Source organism: Vitis vinifera, chromosome 14 (genome assembly GCF_030704535.1).
Source record: "Vitis vinifera cultivar Pinot Noir 40024 chromosome 14, ASM3070453v1".
NCBI lineage: Eukaryota > Viridiplantae > Streptophyta > Magnoliopsida > Vitales > Vitaceae > Vitis > Vitis vinifera.
The window spans coordinates 24,826,549-24,839,840 of NC_081818.1; the positions used below are offsets into that span (position 1 = coordinate 24,826,549).

Genomic DNA, 13,292 nt, shown 5'->3' on the forward strand with positions numbered 1-13,292 from the left:
GAAAGAGGATCCAATTCCAATTAGGAAAAAATTATTAGACTCCATTTCAATTCTTTTTTTTACCCTTTAAAGGGAAGGGCATTTTTGAAAATAAGGTGAACATCTAGATGTTATATTGTCAAAAGTGGATGTTCGGTCTAGATGCCCAGATACCCTTGGAAGTAGTGTAACGGGGACGGTGATTTTGGGCATAAAAAGGAGTTCGGAAGTTCAGAGGAGTCGTTGCTGAAACACGAAATCCGAGTTCCCCAAGTTCCTGCGCAAACTTTCATGTCCATCTTGCCCGCACAAAACCAAGGATCCACATCGTCTTCTTCGGCAGCTCCTTCTCAAAACCCTAATCTCGATCATGGAATCCTCTTTCAACCACACCCTTCACCTCTCTCTCGATCTCCGCCCTCTCTCCCCAGTCACGTGCAAAACCTTGCATCGCTTCACATCTCCGACTCCGAATCTTCAGTCGCTTCATCCGAAGACGTTTCAGGTGGTCTTAGTTGAAAATTTTCACTTGATCTTTGTTTTCTATGGTGATAGGAACCCTAGAATTTTGACATTAATTCTTAGTAGTTACAATTCTGCCATTGTAGTTACTTGCTGCAATGGCGGGTTTTTTTTTAGGAATCTCGTACCTGCCGATTGATTTCTACAGAAGTGGATAAAAAAGAAAGAAAAGTAGTCATTTCCTATTATATTGCCCGTTGTTTTTTTCCAAAAAATTGAGAAACTTGATTTGGATTTGCTAATAGTTGTATTAGGCTGAATTAATCGAGCTTTGTTCTCTCAAATTCCCAGTTAACGAAGAATTGAAACTTTTGATTTCTTTTTTTTACAGTTCTCTAAACAGAAAAATGTAGCATCAGTTTCTTGCTAAATTTCCTTGATTTTAGCTTCTGTAATTGGTTTCAAAATATATATAGTTTCTTTTTATATGCAATCATGTTTCTTTATTCGTTTTAGGTAAGAATCATTTGGTTCAATAGGATTTTATTGTTTGTAAGGTTGGTGCAGTTAACACTCACTAGGATGGGGAGAGCCAGGTATCATTAACTGGACTTATTTCTGACTCTATTTAGGACGTTGTTAAGTGGGGGGAGAATCGAATCAGAATGGAAGAGAACGGATTCAGACTGTGATTGTGAACATTTTTAAGAACAGGAGAAGGCTCTTACCTTGCATTCAATGTATTCAGAGGAAGACTGCTTTCTGTTTCAGAGCAACCTCCAGGGGAGCTCATTGATCACGATAAAAATGCACTTTGGAAGGATGGGCATTGGAGTTCTTTGGTGAAGTGCTCGTTTTCTTGGGACAGGAAAAAAAAAAAGAATAAGAAAAGAAAAAGAAAAATTATCCAAGAAGAAAATTGATGCCCTGAATGTGTCAGAAATTGTTATTCTTTTTGGTAACATATAAAGCAGCTAAAAGCCAAGGAGTATTTCAAGGAGCTGTTGTGTGCCTCCTCAAATGGTTCTATGTTTACTAAAAATGCTTGTGGATGGTTAGTTCTCTTCTCTGCTGTGTTGAATAAGACAGTTCTCTTCTCAGCTGAGTTGAATAAGACACTAGAGGTAGTCCTTGTTTTGCCTGATTTTCCATACTTCAAAGTACTTGAAATAGAGAAGTACAAGAAAGAACCCTAAAACCCAAGGATCCAAGAATGAAAAAAGAGCCCAACAAGGAAAGTCCAAAAGAAGATACATTTTGTGGAGGCATGAAATTCCCAACAAACTCCTCTAGCACAGAGGCACCTTGCTTAGCAAACTAATTTTCTGCTTGGATGACTGATCTATGTGCCAAAGAGAAGGAATGATCCACCACTTAGACTTAATATTATCAGGATCTACACATCCAATCTCCAGGGACTGGTTTTCTCCTAAGAAACCCAAGAGGGATAAGTAATCCTTCAAAGATGCACAAAAGAAGGTAGTAAGCACCCAAGAAACAGAACCATCAAAACTAGCCCCTCCTCATAAAAACACTCTTATATATAGGAGAACATCATTGGACACGTAAGGGGGGAGAAAATCTCCAACAAAGAAGACCAAATGCATTTGCTCCTTGTTTAACTAACAAATTTGAGAAATTAAAAGCCTTTAAAAGGTGTAGAACAATCAGATCAAGCTATCTAATATTCCTTTATGTGCATTTGTTGATTGTACTAGCGTGTATGAAGAAGATCATTTTATGTCTATGATAGGCTTTGCAAATTGGTTGAGTTCGAAGTAAAGAGAGAGAGAGTTTTTTTTTTTTTTTTTTTTCTTTCTTCCTTTTTGTTGACTTGTTTGTGCTAAATGTATAGATTGTGTATATCTTTTTGCGCTTTTTTCAGCTGCTTTATTTATAAATACTTATTCTTGTTTGCCTTTTTTTTTTTTTAAAAAAAGGAAAAACCCTCAAAAACTCTTTCCTGTGCTCTCTCTAGATTTGGGCTAGAAAATTTTTAGTTTATACCTATATGTCTATTGAAATTTTTTTTGATGGGTTGGACTCTTTTGATGTGAGAAAGGTGTTCTTTTGTTAATCTCTTCATCTCATTGCATTTTTGGCACCTCTACATACTGCACATGTACTTTAGTGCCCCCTTTTTTTATTACGCAATGTTAATAATATTCTTTCTTGCCTATAAAAAAATAATAATTCCTCCTTGCTTGAAGAACTAGTTAGGTTGCATGGATGGAGCTTTATTTAAGGGAGAAACCAATGACTATTATTGTGTGAGAGGCTAGCCATGCTAATGAGGGCCATATTTCCAAAAATGGATAATGGGAGGATTAATTTGAAATTACTCTTGACACTCAACTAAGTGGTAGGGAGGTTTTGGGTTAAAGTGTCCACCAATAGCGTTAAAAGTATAACTAAAATAAAAAAGAGAAGGAGATGCTTGTGAGGTTGGACTAAAGTGGCAAGGGATGGGATAGGGATGTGGAGAGTTTCAAGTTTCGTTCTCCCAAATAGGGGAAGAAGAAAATGTTACCTATCAAGAGGAAGAGTTAATTGGGAGTTTCCCTTGAGGCTTGTCTCAAGTGGCAGGGAGGTCTCAGGTTTGGTTTAGCATAATAGCAAAAAATAAAAATAAAAAGAAGAGGATGACCCTCAGTTCTGGTTGAAATGGCAAAGGAGGGTCAGGGTTGAGGGGAAAAGAGAAGGAGATGGGAGTTTGGTTGAAGTGATGAGATTGGGTGAAGATTTTAGAATTCCAAGTTTGATTCCCCTGAAAAGAAAAATTATATTTATCCAAAGTAATTCCTAAGAAAATCAAATGTTACAATTAAAATAAAATTTAACAGGAATTTCAAATTCCCAGCTAACCTAATGTTAGAATGGAAATCTCATACCCATTACAATTTTTGGAATTTATTTTCGAAAATATGAATCCATTCCAATTTTAGACGTTGATGAACCAAGCACCTTAAGAGGTCTTGAATTTTTTCAACATTTGGTTTTTTCACCCCTTATTTTTCTATTGCCCAAAATTGCAAATATATTGAAGAATTTTAAAACTCTTTGACTTAGATTGGGCAGTTAGTTACCATCCTTCTTTCTATTGCTCTATATTGAAAAGCTCTGGCAAGTTATCATTAAAAAATTTCCAAATTAAAAAAAAAATTCCTAGGTGGGTCCTCTTCTTCCAATGTGTTTTTGCCCATTTTTGATCTTATATGCAAATGTCTCTACAAGTCAAATTACTGTTATTTGGAAAAAATTTAATGGATTTTTTGCCTCAAGGAAAAAGTTGGCCGTGGGATGTGTCTGACATGCCCATTGGTTAGATATATGTCCAATAGGAGTATCCAGTAAAAGAAAAAAATAAATAAAGCATAAAAGTATCTTGTTTCACTTTAAGTTACCTTGTACTCATGTTAGATATGTTATCTTTTGGTATATTTTTCAATGTGGCATAAGATATATAACCCCCTCAAGTAAAAGACTCCATGACCAGTTGACCAAAATGAGGATCCCAAATTGCATGACCAAAAAGGACATTATTTAGCCATGTGATTGTCCTAGGATTTGGGTTTGACAAATTTGACATGTAGACACATGCCAATACCCAGCACTTGCCCTTGTGCTCGCTTATAGGTTCGTACAAATGTGCCTTGTAGTAGTGAACCTGAAAAAATTCGTTGTCGTGCAATCATAATTGTGTCCACGGAGAAATTCTCAAGTTCATTTATTGAAAGGTCCAAATTCAACTGTTTAATTTAAAAGTTATGTTGCTGAATTTGGCAGGCAGGCATTACACATGGATCAGTAGTGGAGCTATATGGGTTCCTTATATTAGGCCTCCTTTGGCTGATAGGAATAAGAGATTGAAAATGCATATTTCATTCCGATTCCGAGTTTCAGAGAATGGGAGTAACTTTTTCAAAGTCCAGTCCCATGTTTAGATGCACTAGGAACCAAAAAATGGGAATGACTTGCAATTTCCATTTGAGAGTAGTAGGAATGACTTTAGAAAAGACCTTTTTAGTAGCACCTTTCTTCAGCATTTATTCCACTTCTTTGGCAATCAAATAAAATATCTTTATTTTGTTATTAACCAAATAACACAATATGTGTGCAATAATCATTTTTTTCTTCCATTCCTTCATTCTTTTTTGGAAATTAAACAATTTTTTGTTTTTTATTATTCAGGATCATATAAGACATGACATAAAAAAAGTTTTTTTTTTTTTTCTTTTTCTTGTTGCTCAACAACCAAATAGAAAATCTTTATTTTTCGTCATGCAAATCTATGCATGTGAAATGGGAAACGGAAAAATCAAAATTTTTCTTCTTTTTTCTCATTTGTCTCAACAATTTAAATAGAAAGTATCCATCTTTTCAACTAAAATAATAGATGAAATTAAAAAAAGAATTAAGAGTTCATTTTGTTTTCCTTCATTTCTTAGAACTCAAACAAAAGTCTCCTATTTCTCATTCATTCATATAATATAAAAACCAAAAAAGTAATATAAATCAAAATTTTGTTTTTTGTTTTCATTTGGATGGGAATTGGAATAATTGGAGAGTATAGAAGGATGACTAATTGAAGAGTTGATGTCTAATGGGAATGAAAATTTATTCCCATTCTAGGCTATTGCATCAACCAAATGTTGGAATGACTCACTAGTGGAATGATATTTCCATTTCGCCATTCCATCCCAACTAAACAAATGCACTCTTAATGTTCCAGCTGAACCAAAGTTCCTAACACTAAATTTTGCTCAATTTCAAACCATGAACTTTTCCAGATTGTATATGGGTCTGCTAATATTGATACCAATGCTTTTAGGAAGGGTATCTTCTTAGTGAAGTCCTATTACAAGCTTTTATGCCTAGAAAGTGCTTGCATTTTCTAGGCAGAGAGATTTGGGCCTCTAAGGTGTCATCTAAGGATAGTTTCCTTGCATGGGAGATGGCTTGGGGTCATAGTTGTTAAAGGCAAGCTTGAAGTGTGCCTAGCTAGGGTTAAGGTGCAATCACTCCCTAGTTATAGCATCTGCTTGCCAAAACATGCTTCTTGTTGGAGAGGCACATCTCATCTGCTTTACTTTTCCTTTTAAAACACTTCTATTCTTAAAATTTCAATTGCACATTGAGATTCATATAATTTCATTACTTTTTTGTTGAATGGTTCTTTTTAATGTTTGGAATTTTAATTTTTTTGTTACTTGCATTGGATTTTGGTTCATATTTTATAAAATTGATAGGCATCCTATGTCGTGTTTCGCTTTGCTTAGGTGTGCGTCTTGTGTTGCACCTTGCTCTTAATCCTAAGGAGACTTTTGTGCCTTGGGTGCACCTTGCTTCTTTTAAACCTATGCTTGGGGTAAGATTCTCACGATGGATCTTCAAATGAGAAGAGGCTGGATTTCAATGAAAAGTATTGTCTTTGCAAACATTGTATTCATTATGAAATCCCTTAGGGGGCTAAACCTTCCCTTATGGATTTCATGGAGGATTTGTACCATGTATGTATTGTGCAGGGTTTTTTTTCCTCTTGTTTTGTTTTTGTTTTGTTTTGTTTTTTTGCATGTTTGCATTTTGTATGCTCTTGATGTACTAGGATTGTGCCCCCTTTGTTGATAATTGACCCTTAATCTGTATTTTTTGCTTGCCTATTAAAAAAAAAAATCTTGTTCATTGTTAGCTATCATCCAATTTTTGAGTTATGGTAATTTTCTTATTTGGGCTTGCCTGGATCCTTCTGAGGAATACTAGTGATATCCTTCCTGGGTGGTATTGTAGTTTTTTTTGGGTTAAAATCAAAAGATGGGTTGGAGATGACCTGTTTATCCTTCTTGTTGGAGATGACCCATTTATCCTTTATGCTGGATTAAATGGAAAATGAGGAATAGGAGAATTGTGAAGGTTCATGTAGCACTCTATTAGCAGTGGAAGACCTCTTGTTGGAGATGACCCATTTATCCTTCCTAGGTGGTATGGTAGTTTTTTTTGGGTTAATCAAAAGATGGTTTGGAGATGACCTGTTTATCCTTCTTGTTGGAGATGACCCGTTTATCCTTTATGTTGGATTAAATGGAAAATGAGGAATAGGAGAATTGTGAAGGTTTATGTAGCACTCTATTAGCAGTGGAAGACCTCTTCCTGAGAATTTGCTCCCATGGCTGAGCTGTTATAGGGGTTGTGAGGTTTGTATGCTGAGTAGTCTTTGGTGGTTTTTGATTCGCTATCTTCTTTCTTCGCCTTGGTGCACCTTGAATACTTCCTCTGTGCTAGGGTTGCACCCCTTTTGAGGAGCATGCTAATTCATGTTTTTTGTTTGCCAACAAAAGAACATTTGTAATAGCTCAACAGCATATTTGAGTGGTAGTAAAATTTCCCTGTTTTACCATCACCCAAATATTTTATTATTTCTGATAATTGAAAGGAAAAAAAAGGGTGGTAGTGAAACAAGGAAATAGTTAAGATTAAAGTGGCTTTCAGCTAACTTATTGCAGACATGTCAATATTCTGAAGGGAATTTAAAGACTATCCCGGCATTCACTGAATCCGGATAAATAGTGAATGGTTGAAGCTTAAGAGAGACTGGTGCTTGAAACATGATAATACATTCATGCAGGCATTTAGGGGCCGACAAGGATGAACATCGAAGATGGGTGCAGTGTTATAGGGGAAACAAGGAAAATAAGTAGCTTTATTGCTGAGGTATGGAGTGTCAGGGAGGGTCTTTTGTTGGCCAAACAGCTGGGATTAGGAAGCTGATAGCTGAATCTGACTCAAAGTAGGCAACTATGGCAATTGAAGAAGTGTATTCAGAAGTGCCAAATGACTTAATTTTCAGTCCATGTGGAGAGTTGTCGAGGAGTATCTTGGAATGTTGGTGCAGTACACCTTTGGGAGGGCAACCATCCTCCTGGGAGGAGATGAGGAACCTCCTGTTTGATGACTCGAGTACTTCACTGAGTTGCCTGGATGAGGGTGTAGCTCTAGCTTATTTCAAGCTTGTAATATTAAACATAGCTAGGAGATGTTTTTACTTTTATCATTTGGTTGAGTCTATGTCAGTGTTAACAGCTTCTTGGTGATTGATTTCTTGTCTTATGTGTTGCCATTATCATGAGAATTAAAAAATATTCATTTATGCTTAATTGTTTTTGATAGGTTCTTTGGCTCCAGCTGCAGCAGATTCTGGTGGATCTTCCAAAAAGGTACATTTTTTAATGTTCAATGTTCCTCTTCTAAGAAGTTTGATCTTTCAATGCATGTTTAAACGGCATGAGCATAGATTGTGACCATGACAAGTTGGTCTTCTTCATTTTTATTTACAGAATGAGATGGTTGATTATTCTGGTGGAATTAAATTGTTTGTCTTGAAATTTGGAATCTGATTGATTGTACCTAGTGCTGCTAAGGGAAAGGAAAAAGACTATGAATAGGGTACAGGTCAAAATGCAGTATCTTATTTAACTTGGTAGCTATTTTGGAAACTGATTGTGTAGCTCACTTCTTAGATCTCTATTCTGATATCGAATTCTGTTGATGCTTTATTTGATTATTAACCAAAGCTTTTGGTTTTGCCTTTTTCCCTTCTATCCAGGTGACTGAATTAGGTGTCCAAAATAGTAAGAAGAGTTTGCCTCACCAAAACACTGGTACACGGTCACAGTCTCGCTCAGTTGGTCGAGGGTCTGAATCTACTCAATCCAGAGGGAAACTGTCTGGACCCACTATTTCTCCTCGCAGCCAACAAGCTAGTGGGTCTATCAATTTTCATGGAAGCACAACTCATTCTGCAGGAAGAAAAACCCAGATGAATGGTAACCACTTACTGAATTTTCATTATGACCCTATTTCTCGTCCTCAACCAAGGGCTCCACCTCCAAGACGACAGCAGAAGATAAAGCCATACAACAAAGATCTATTCCTCCAAGCAAATTACAGGTTTGTTGTCTTAGATACAGGAAACCAGGTACCAGAGTTGATGGATCCAGATAAAATGTTACAGTGGGATGATATCATTTGTGTTAGGTATTCCACTCCGTTGCCTGTGCAGTGTCCCATTTGTTTGGAATGTCCCCTATGCCCACAGATAACCTCATGTGGACATATTTTTTGTTTCCCATGTATTCTGCGATACTTATTAATGGGTAAGGAGGATCATAAAGGTGACTGTTGGAAGAAATGCCCCCTATGTTTTGTGATGATATCTCCAAAGGATTTGTACACCCTCTATATTGAGAATGTTAAACAGTATTGTGTTGGTGATACTGCAGAGTTTATGCTTCTAACCCGGCAAAAAGATTCATTTACTCTGTCTGAGAAAAATAAACAAGAGACAGATGTAATGCCATGTAACAGTGAAGTCCATGATTCCTTTTCGAAATTCATATTCACGTCAGATGTGGATTTGTCTGTTAGAGAAGCCATATCAGATCTGGACAGTTGGTTGGTCAGAGCAGATTCGGGGCTTGTTGATGATTTGGAGAAGCTTCCATATGTTTGTGCCGCAGTGGAACAATTAGAACAGAGAAAGAAGTACTGGAATGAGCATGGGACCTGTAAGAGCACTATATCTGTTAAATATACTGATTGTCAGTCAGGATCTCATGTAATCCCATCCACCACAAATGTTGCTTGTTCTGATTATGAAGCATGTGGATTCAAATATGGATCACCATCTTCTGATGTAGATGACAAAAGTAAGTGGTTGGGTAACTTAACACCAGATAAATTAGATGGAGGGGAATGTTTGGTTCAGACTGCTGATATGGGTGAAACACTAGAAGGCCAATGCAGAGCTTTATCTTCTTCCTATGATGAAAACAAGAGCTTGCAAAGGCACTCAAGTGGTTCTAGAGATCTAAAGGATGATGACTCGTACAATTTCTACCAGGTACTGGATATGGAAACAATAGTTTTTCCTTTTCTTTGTCCTCTTTCTCTCTGTCCTTTTAGCATTTAAGTGAATGAAAATTTGGATCCATCAGTCAGATGAGGGAGTGGATTCAAGCTATGGGACATATTTCTGTGAATCTAGACAATATGCTCCATTTGCATGTTTATCAATATGCTATTTCCTAAAAAAGTTTTTCTTAAGTGCTCTCTTAGAGGTTATGTCATGATCTTTAAGTAAACTAGCTGCACAACACTAGATATTTGTTTCCAGTGAGTGCTTGTTGTAACAGGTTCTCTTTCATGCATGAAAGCTTAACTGCTTGCAAGGGCTCCTATAAAAAAATGGTGTAACCAGTTTAAATAAATGCTACTGTTATCATTTACTAGCCAATTTAATGGACTCCTCTGCTGCTGAAAGCTCTTAATTGAAAAGGACAAGGAAGGTTCTTTGGTAATTGTGAATTCTATGTAAATAAATTACGTGCTACTTGTAAATGGGTGTATCTTAATTGCATCTTGTATTCTTCCAAAATTAAATGACGAGAGTAGTAGCTAAGAAGATATTATCCTATAGTGACATGCACCACCAAATTTAATCAATGATCTTATGTTGTATGTTAAATGCACGAGATATTCTAAGCTGGTCCCTGTTCATGCCCTTCTCAATTCCCCTATAGTCTGTTATTTTCATATGCTATATTTATGTTTTTATTCAAATAATGAGATCTTGTTGAGTCATAGTTATGCTCTGCTTGTTTTTCTATTTCAGGCAGTAGATGGTCAGCACCTCATTCTTCATCCTTTAAATATGAAGTGTCTTTTACACCATTATGGAGGCTATGCATTTCTCCCCAACAGGTTTGAGAGAATACTAACTGTATTTGCTACCAATTTATAGATTCTATTTCCTGCTAAAGGAAGGATATTTACCTTTTGCTGATTCTTCTTAATGCTTGGTAGAATTCTACCAATCATTATCTGTAACATTAATGAAAACATTTTATTGCCACTGTATATGCTACCAATTTATACATTCTATTTCCCGCTAAAGGAAGGATACCTCCTTTTTGCTGATTCTTCTTAATGCTTGGTAGAATTCTATTGATCATAGTCTGTAACTTTAATGTAAACATTTTACTGCCACTGCTGCAAACAACATCACTTCCAATATCTTTTTGTTTCTTGGATGAGAAACAAGTGCCAAACAAAACTCCACTTCCAATACTTTTAAGTCACCACTTTATGTCAACACTGCCACCACCTTTTCACAACCATCATGCATCACTGCTAGCATCATATTCACCATAACCTCTGTCAATAGCCACTATCAATAATCACCCCTTCCACTATGCTTTTGTCATGGCTGTGGCCACTGCCAAAAAGACCATGAATACCACTACAATCATGCATTATTTTTAGTTAAATGCATCCGAGACTACAGTTTTTGCCATCACTGCATCTCAATTCATGGCTTGACCCTAATGCCATTACTGCTGGTTCCACCCCTATTGTTGCCAACTCTTCAACAACCTTATCATTGCCTTTGCAACCTAACTTTGCCACTCACCATCATCCTCACCATTGCCAGAACCCCAGTCTGACAGTGTTTGCTATTGCTAAAGCCATTTTTGTTGCTGCCATGGGAAGGGTTTTTTTTTTTCATAAATGTACCACTAGTTGTATTTTGGCTACATAATACCTTATGGAATGAATTTATGTGTGTGCCAAATGCTGTTGTTACAGTTCATATCATAATCATTAATTCATTCTAACAGATTGAATTATGATAATTCACCATAAGATTTCATGATCTTTTCCAAACATGACCATGTAAGCATATGATTCAACTATATCCTCTTGGTTTTATGCAAGATTGTACTAAAACGTGAATGCCTTAAACTTTCCATAGTTCTGTGCTGTGGTGGTGACCTTTCTTGGCAACTAAGATATATTAATTGCAGAATAAGTGGAAGAATTTTACAGTTAGAGACAGTGACTCAGTCAGAGGCCATGAGGAGGCGCTATCGCTACTTAAGTCATTTTTCTTTAACAACAACGTTTCAGGTACCTAGTAACTTCTTTGCTTTCTTTCTTTCTGGTTTTTTAAATATGTATTGCGGTCTCAATTGTTTCTAATGGGTAGCCGCTAAAACTTTCAGCTTTGTGAAATTGATCTTCGTGAGGTACTGCCTCCTAGTGCCTTTTTTCCTTTTATGGATGAAATCAAGAAGCGTGAGAGGCAGAGGAAGAAACTTGCCAGGAAGGTAATGCCACATGAGCTGTATTATATAGATTAAAGGCTGTACACTTGATACAAATTCAATGAGCAGCAGTTCTTTTACTTGTCATGTAGCCAAAGCAATTTTACACTTGTAATTCCAGATTTTTTAATCATTGGGCCAAAACAGTTAGTTATTCATCACTATCACATGAAAAGTTGAATGGTTGGGTGGATGGTGCTGGTTCAGATTTGCCTTTTGGGAGGCCTTTTTATTCTCAAAAACCTCCTGGGTTTTACCCCTTTTTTTTCCCCTTTGTTTTATTTGCTCTTAAATTTATTCTCTCTGTTTCTCGTGTAAAGTCATAACAGAAATGATGTCTGTGAGGAAAGCAATTAAAATTACAAAGAATTCTTATTTCCAGGATACGAAGGAGAAACTTAAGGCTGAAGCTACCACTACAGATTCTTTGCCCATACCATCCAGATTTGGAGAGTATGTGTACCCCCCTACGTTCTCCATAGATGATTTTGAAGGTAATAGCGTGCTCTTCTGTGGATGTGGCATGCCTGCACCTAGATTTACACTGGGCCTCCCAAGATTTTAAATAGCTTGTACTTTAAGCAATGTTTTCCCTGAGCCTGGCTATATCCTGGGAGGTCTTTGTCGAACTTGAATTTTTTGGGATAATGTTGGCTGATTTCTTAGATGATTCTACTCTTGTAGTGGTGTTATTTGTAGGATTTCTCTCTTTTTAATTGAAGTTAACACAGTGTAATCATATGGTTTTTTATGACAAAGATTACTGGTGAGCAATGATTTATTTCCATATTCCCCCTTGTTCAGCTTTGGGAAGTCCTGTGGTGACATCGACAAGCCCTCCGACATTTGGGGAAAGAAAACTATTCTCAAATGTCACCAAACTAGGCTTTGCAGCTGGGCATGATTCTCCAGGCTTGAAAATTGAGGAAGTCCATTCCGTGCATAGCACCAGTATGGCAAGCGATTCTTCTGGTGTGACTGGTATTCTCTAAGACTAATAATATTAGGCTGTCTTCCTTTCTATTAGACCACATGCTTGTACAATCATATCTCATAAATATCCCAATATCTTCATAGCTGAATAAATGCATGAATCACAATAAACATTATGAAAAATGGCATGTTACAGTCCCTCCTCTATTGTAGCAGTTAAAAATTCAATTTATTCGGAACTTCTATTTCTGTAGGTTCAAGAAATGCAGGGACACCATCGTTTGCCAATGTGATATCCAGAGGGAAATCTGTTGAAAGTTTGGATGCATCCAAGACAATTGGCACAGGGAAAAAGGGGAAGAAATCGAATCAAATTCTTTTGTCAACTGCTGGTGGTCGGCGCTACTGAAAACCAGAAAAAATGCTATCCACTTTGACATGCCCTTGCCTATTATTAGATATCCTGCTTGGACCGAATGCTCGACTATGGCCTCATGTTTATTCTTATTAGATATCTCTTTTTGCTCCGTGAACCGTTAGTGAATGTATATGACTACCTGCAGCAGACATGTAAAAGAATAGAAGAATAATGCATCTTGTGTATACAAATTAGAAGGGAGTTGTTTATTGGAGATTTTCCAATTGGGTTTGAGTGATTTTCCTCCATTGGTAAACCCAATTGCACTGTGTTGGAAGTAGTTCTCATGAAATGTTATGTGGCCTTTTTTCAAGTGAAGGGAGCACACTATCCTGGCTAAA

General features: G+C 36.7%; 1 protein-coding gene across 2 annotated transcripts; it reads left to right on the forward strand.

Moving 5' to 3' along the window:
• The first annotated feature begins 140 nt into the window (after positions 1 to 140).
• On the forward strand, positions 141 to 13,264 carry LOC100248015 (uncharacterized). 2 transcript variants are annotated; one of them, XM_010662380.3, is made up of 9 exons: positions 141 to 484; positions 7,606 to 7,652; positions 8,042 to 9,337; positions 10,109 to 10,197; positions 11,301 to 11,403; positions 11,499 to 11,603; positions 11,983 to 12,094; positions 12,405 to 12,572; positions 12,788 to 13,264. In XM_010662380.3, the coding sequence occupies exons 1-9, from the start codon at positions 271 to 273 to the stop codon at positions 12,940 to 12,942; spliced, it is 2,289 nt and encodes a 762-aa protein (XP_010660682.1). In that variant the 5' UTR covers positions 141 to 270; the 3' UTR covers positions 12,943 to 13,264. The 2 variants fall into 2 exon arrangements, with proteins under 2 accessions (XP_010660682.1, XP_002275712.2); XM_002275676.5 differs by having other exon boundaries at positions 142 to 484; positions 12,405 to 12,581.
• The last annotated feature ends 28 nt before the right edge of the window (positions 13,265 to 13,292 follow it).

Coding starts and splice junctions, on each gene's coding strand:
- LOC100248015 (XM_002275676.5), top strand. CDS start 271: ATGTCCATCTTGCCCGCACAAAACCAAGGATCCACATCGTCTTCTTCG. Junction 485..7,605: donor TTCATCCGAAGACGTTTCAG/GTGGTCTTAGTT, acceptor TGTTTTTGATAG/GTTCTTTGGCTCCAGCTGCA. Junction 12,095..12,404: donor CTCCATAGATGATTTTGAAG/GTAATAGCGTGC, acceptor CCCCTTGTTCAG/CTTTGGGAAGTCCTGTGGTG.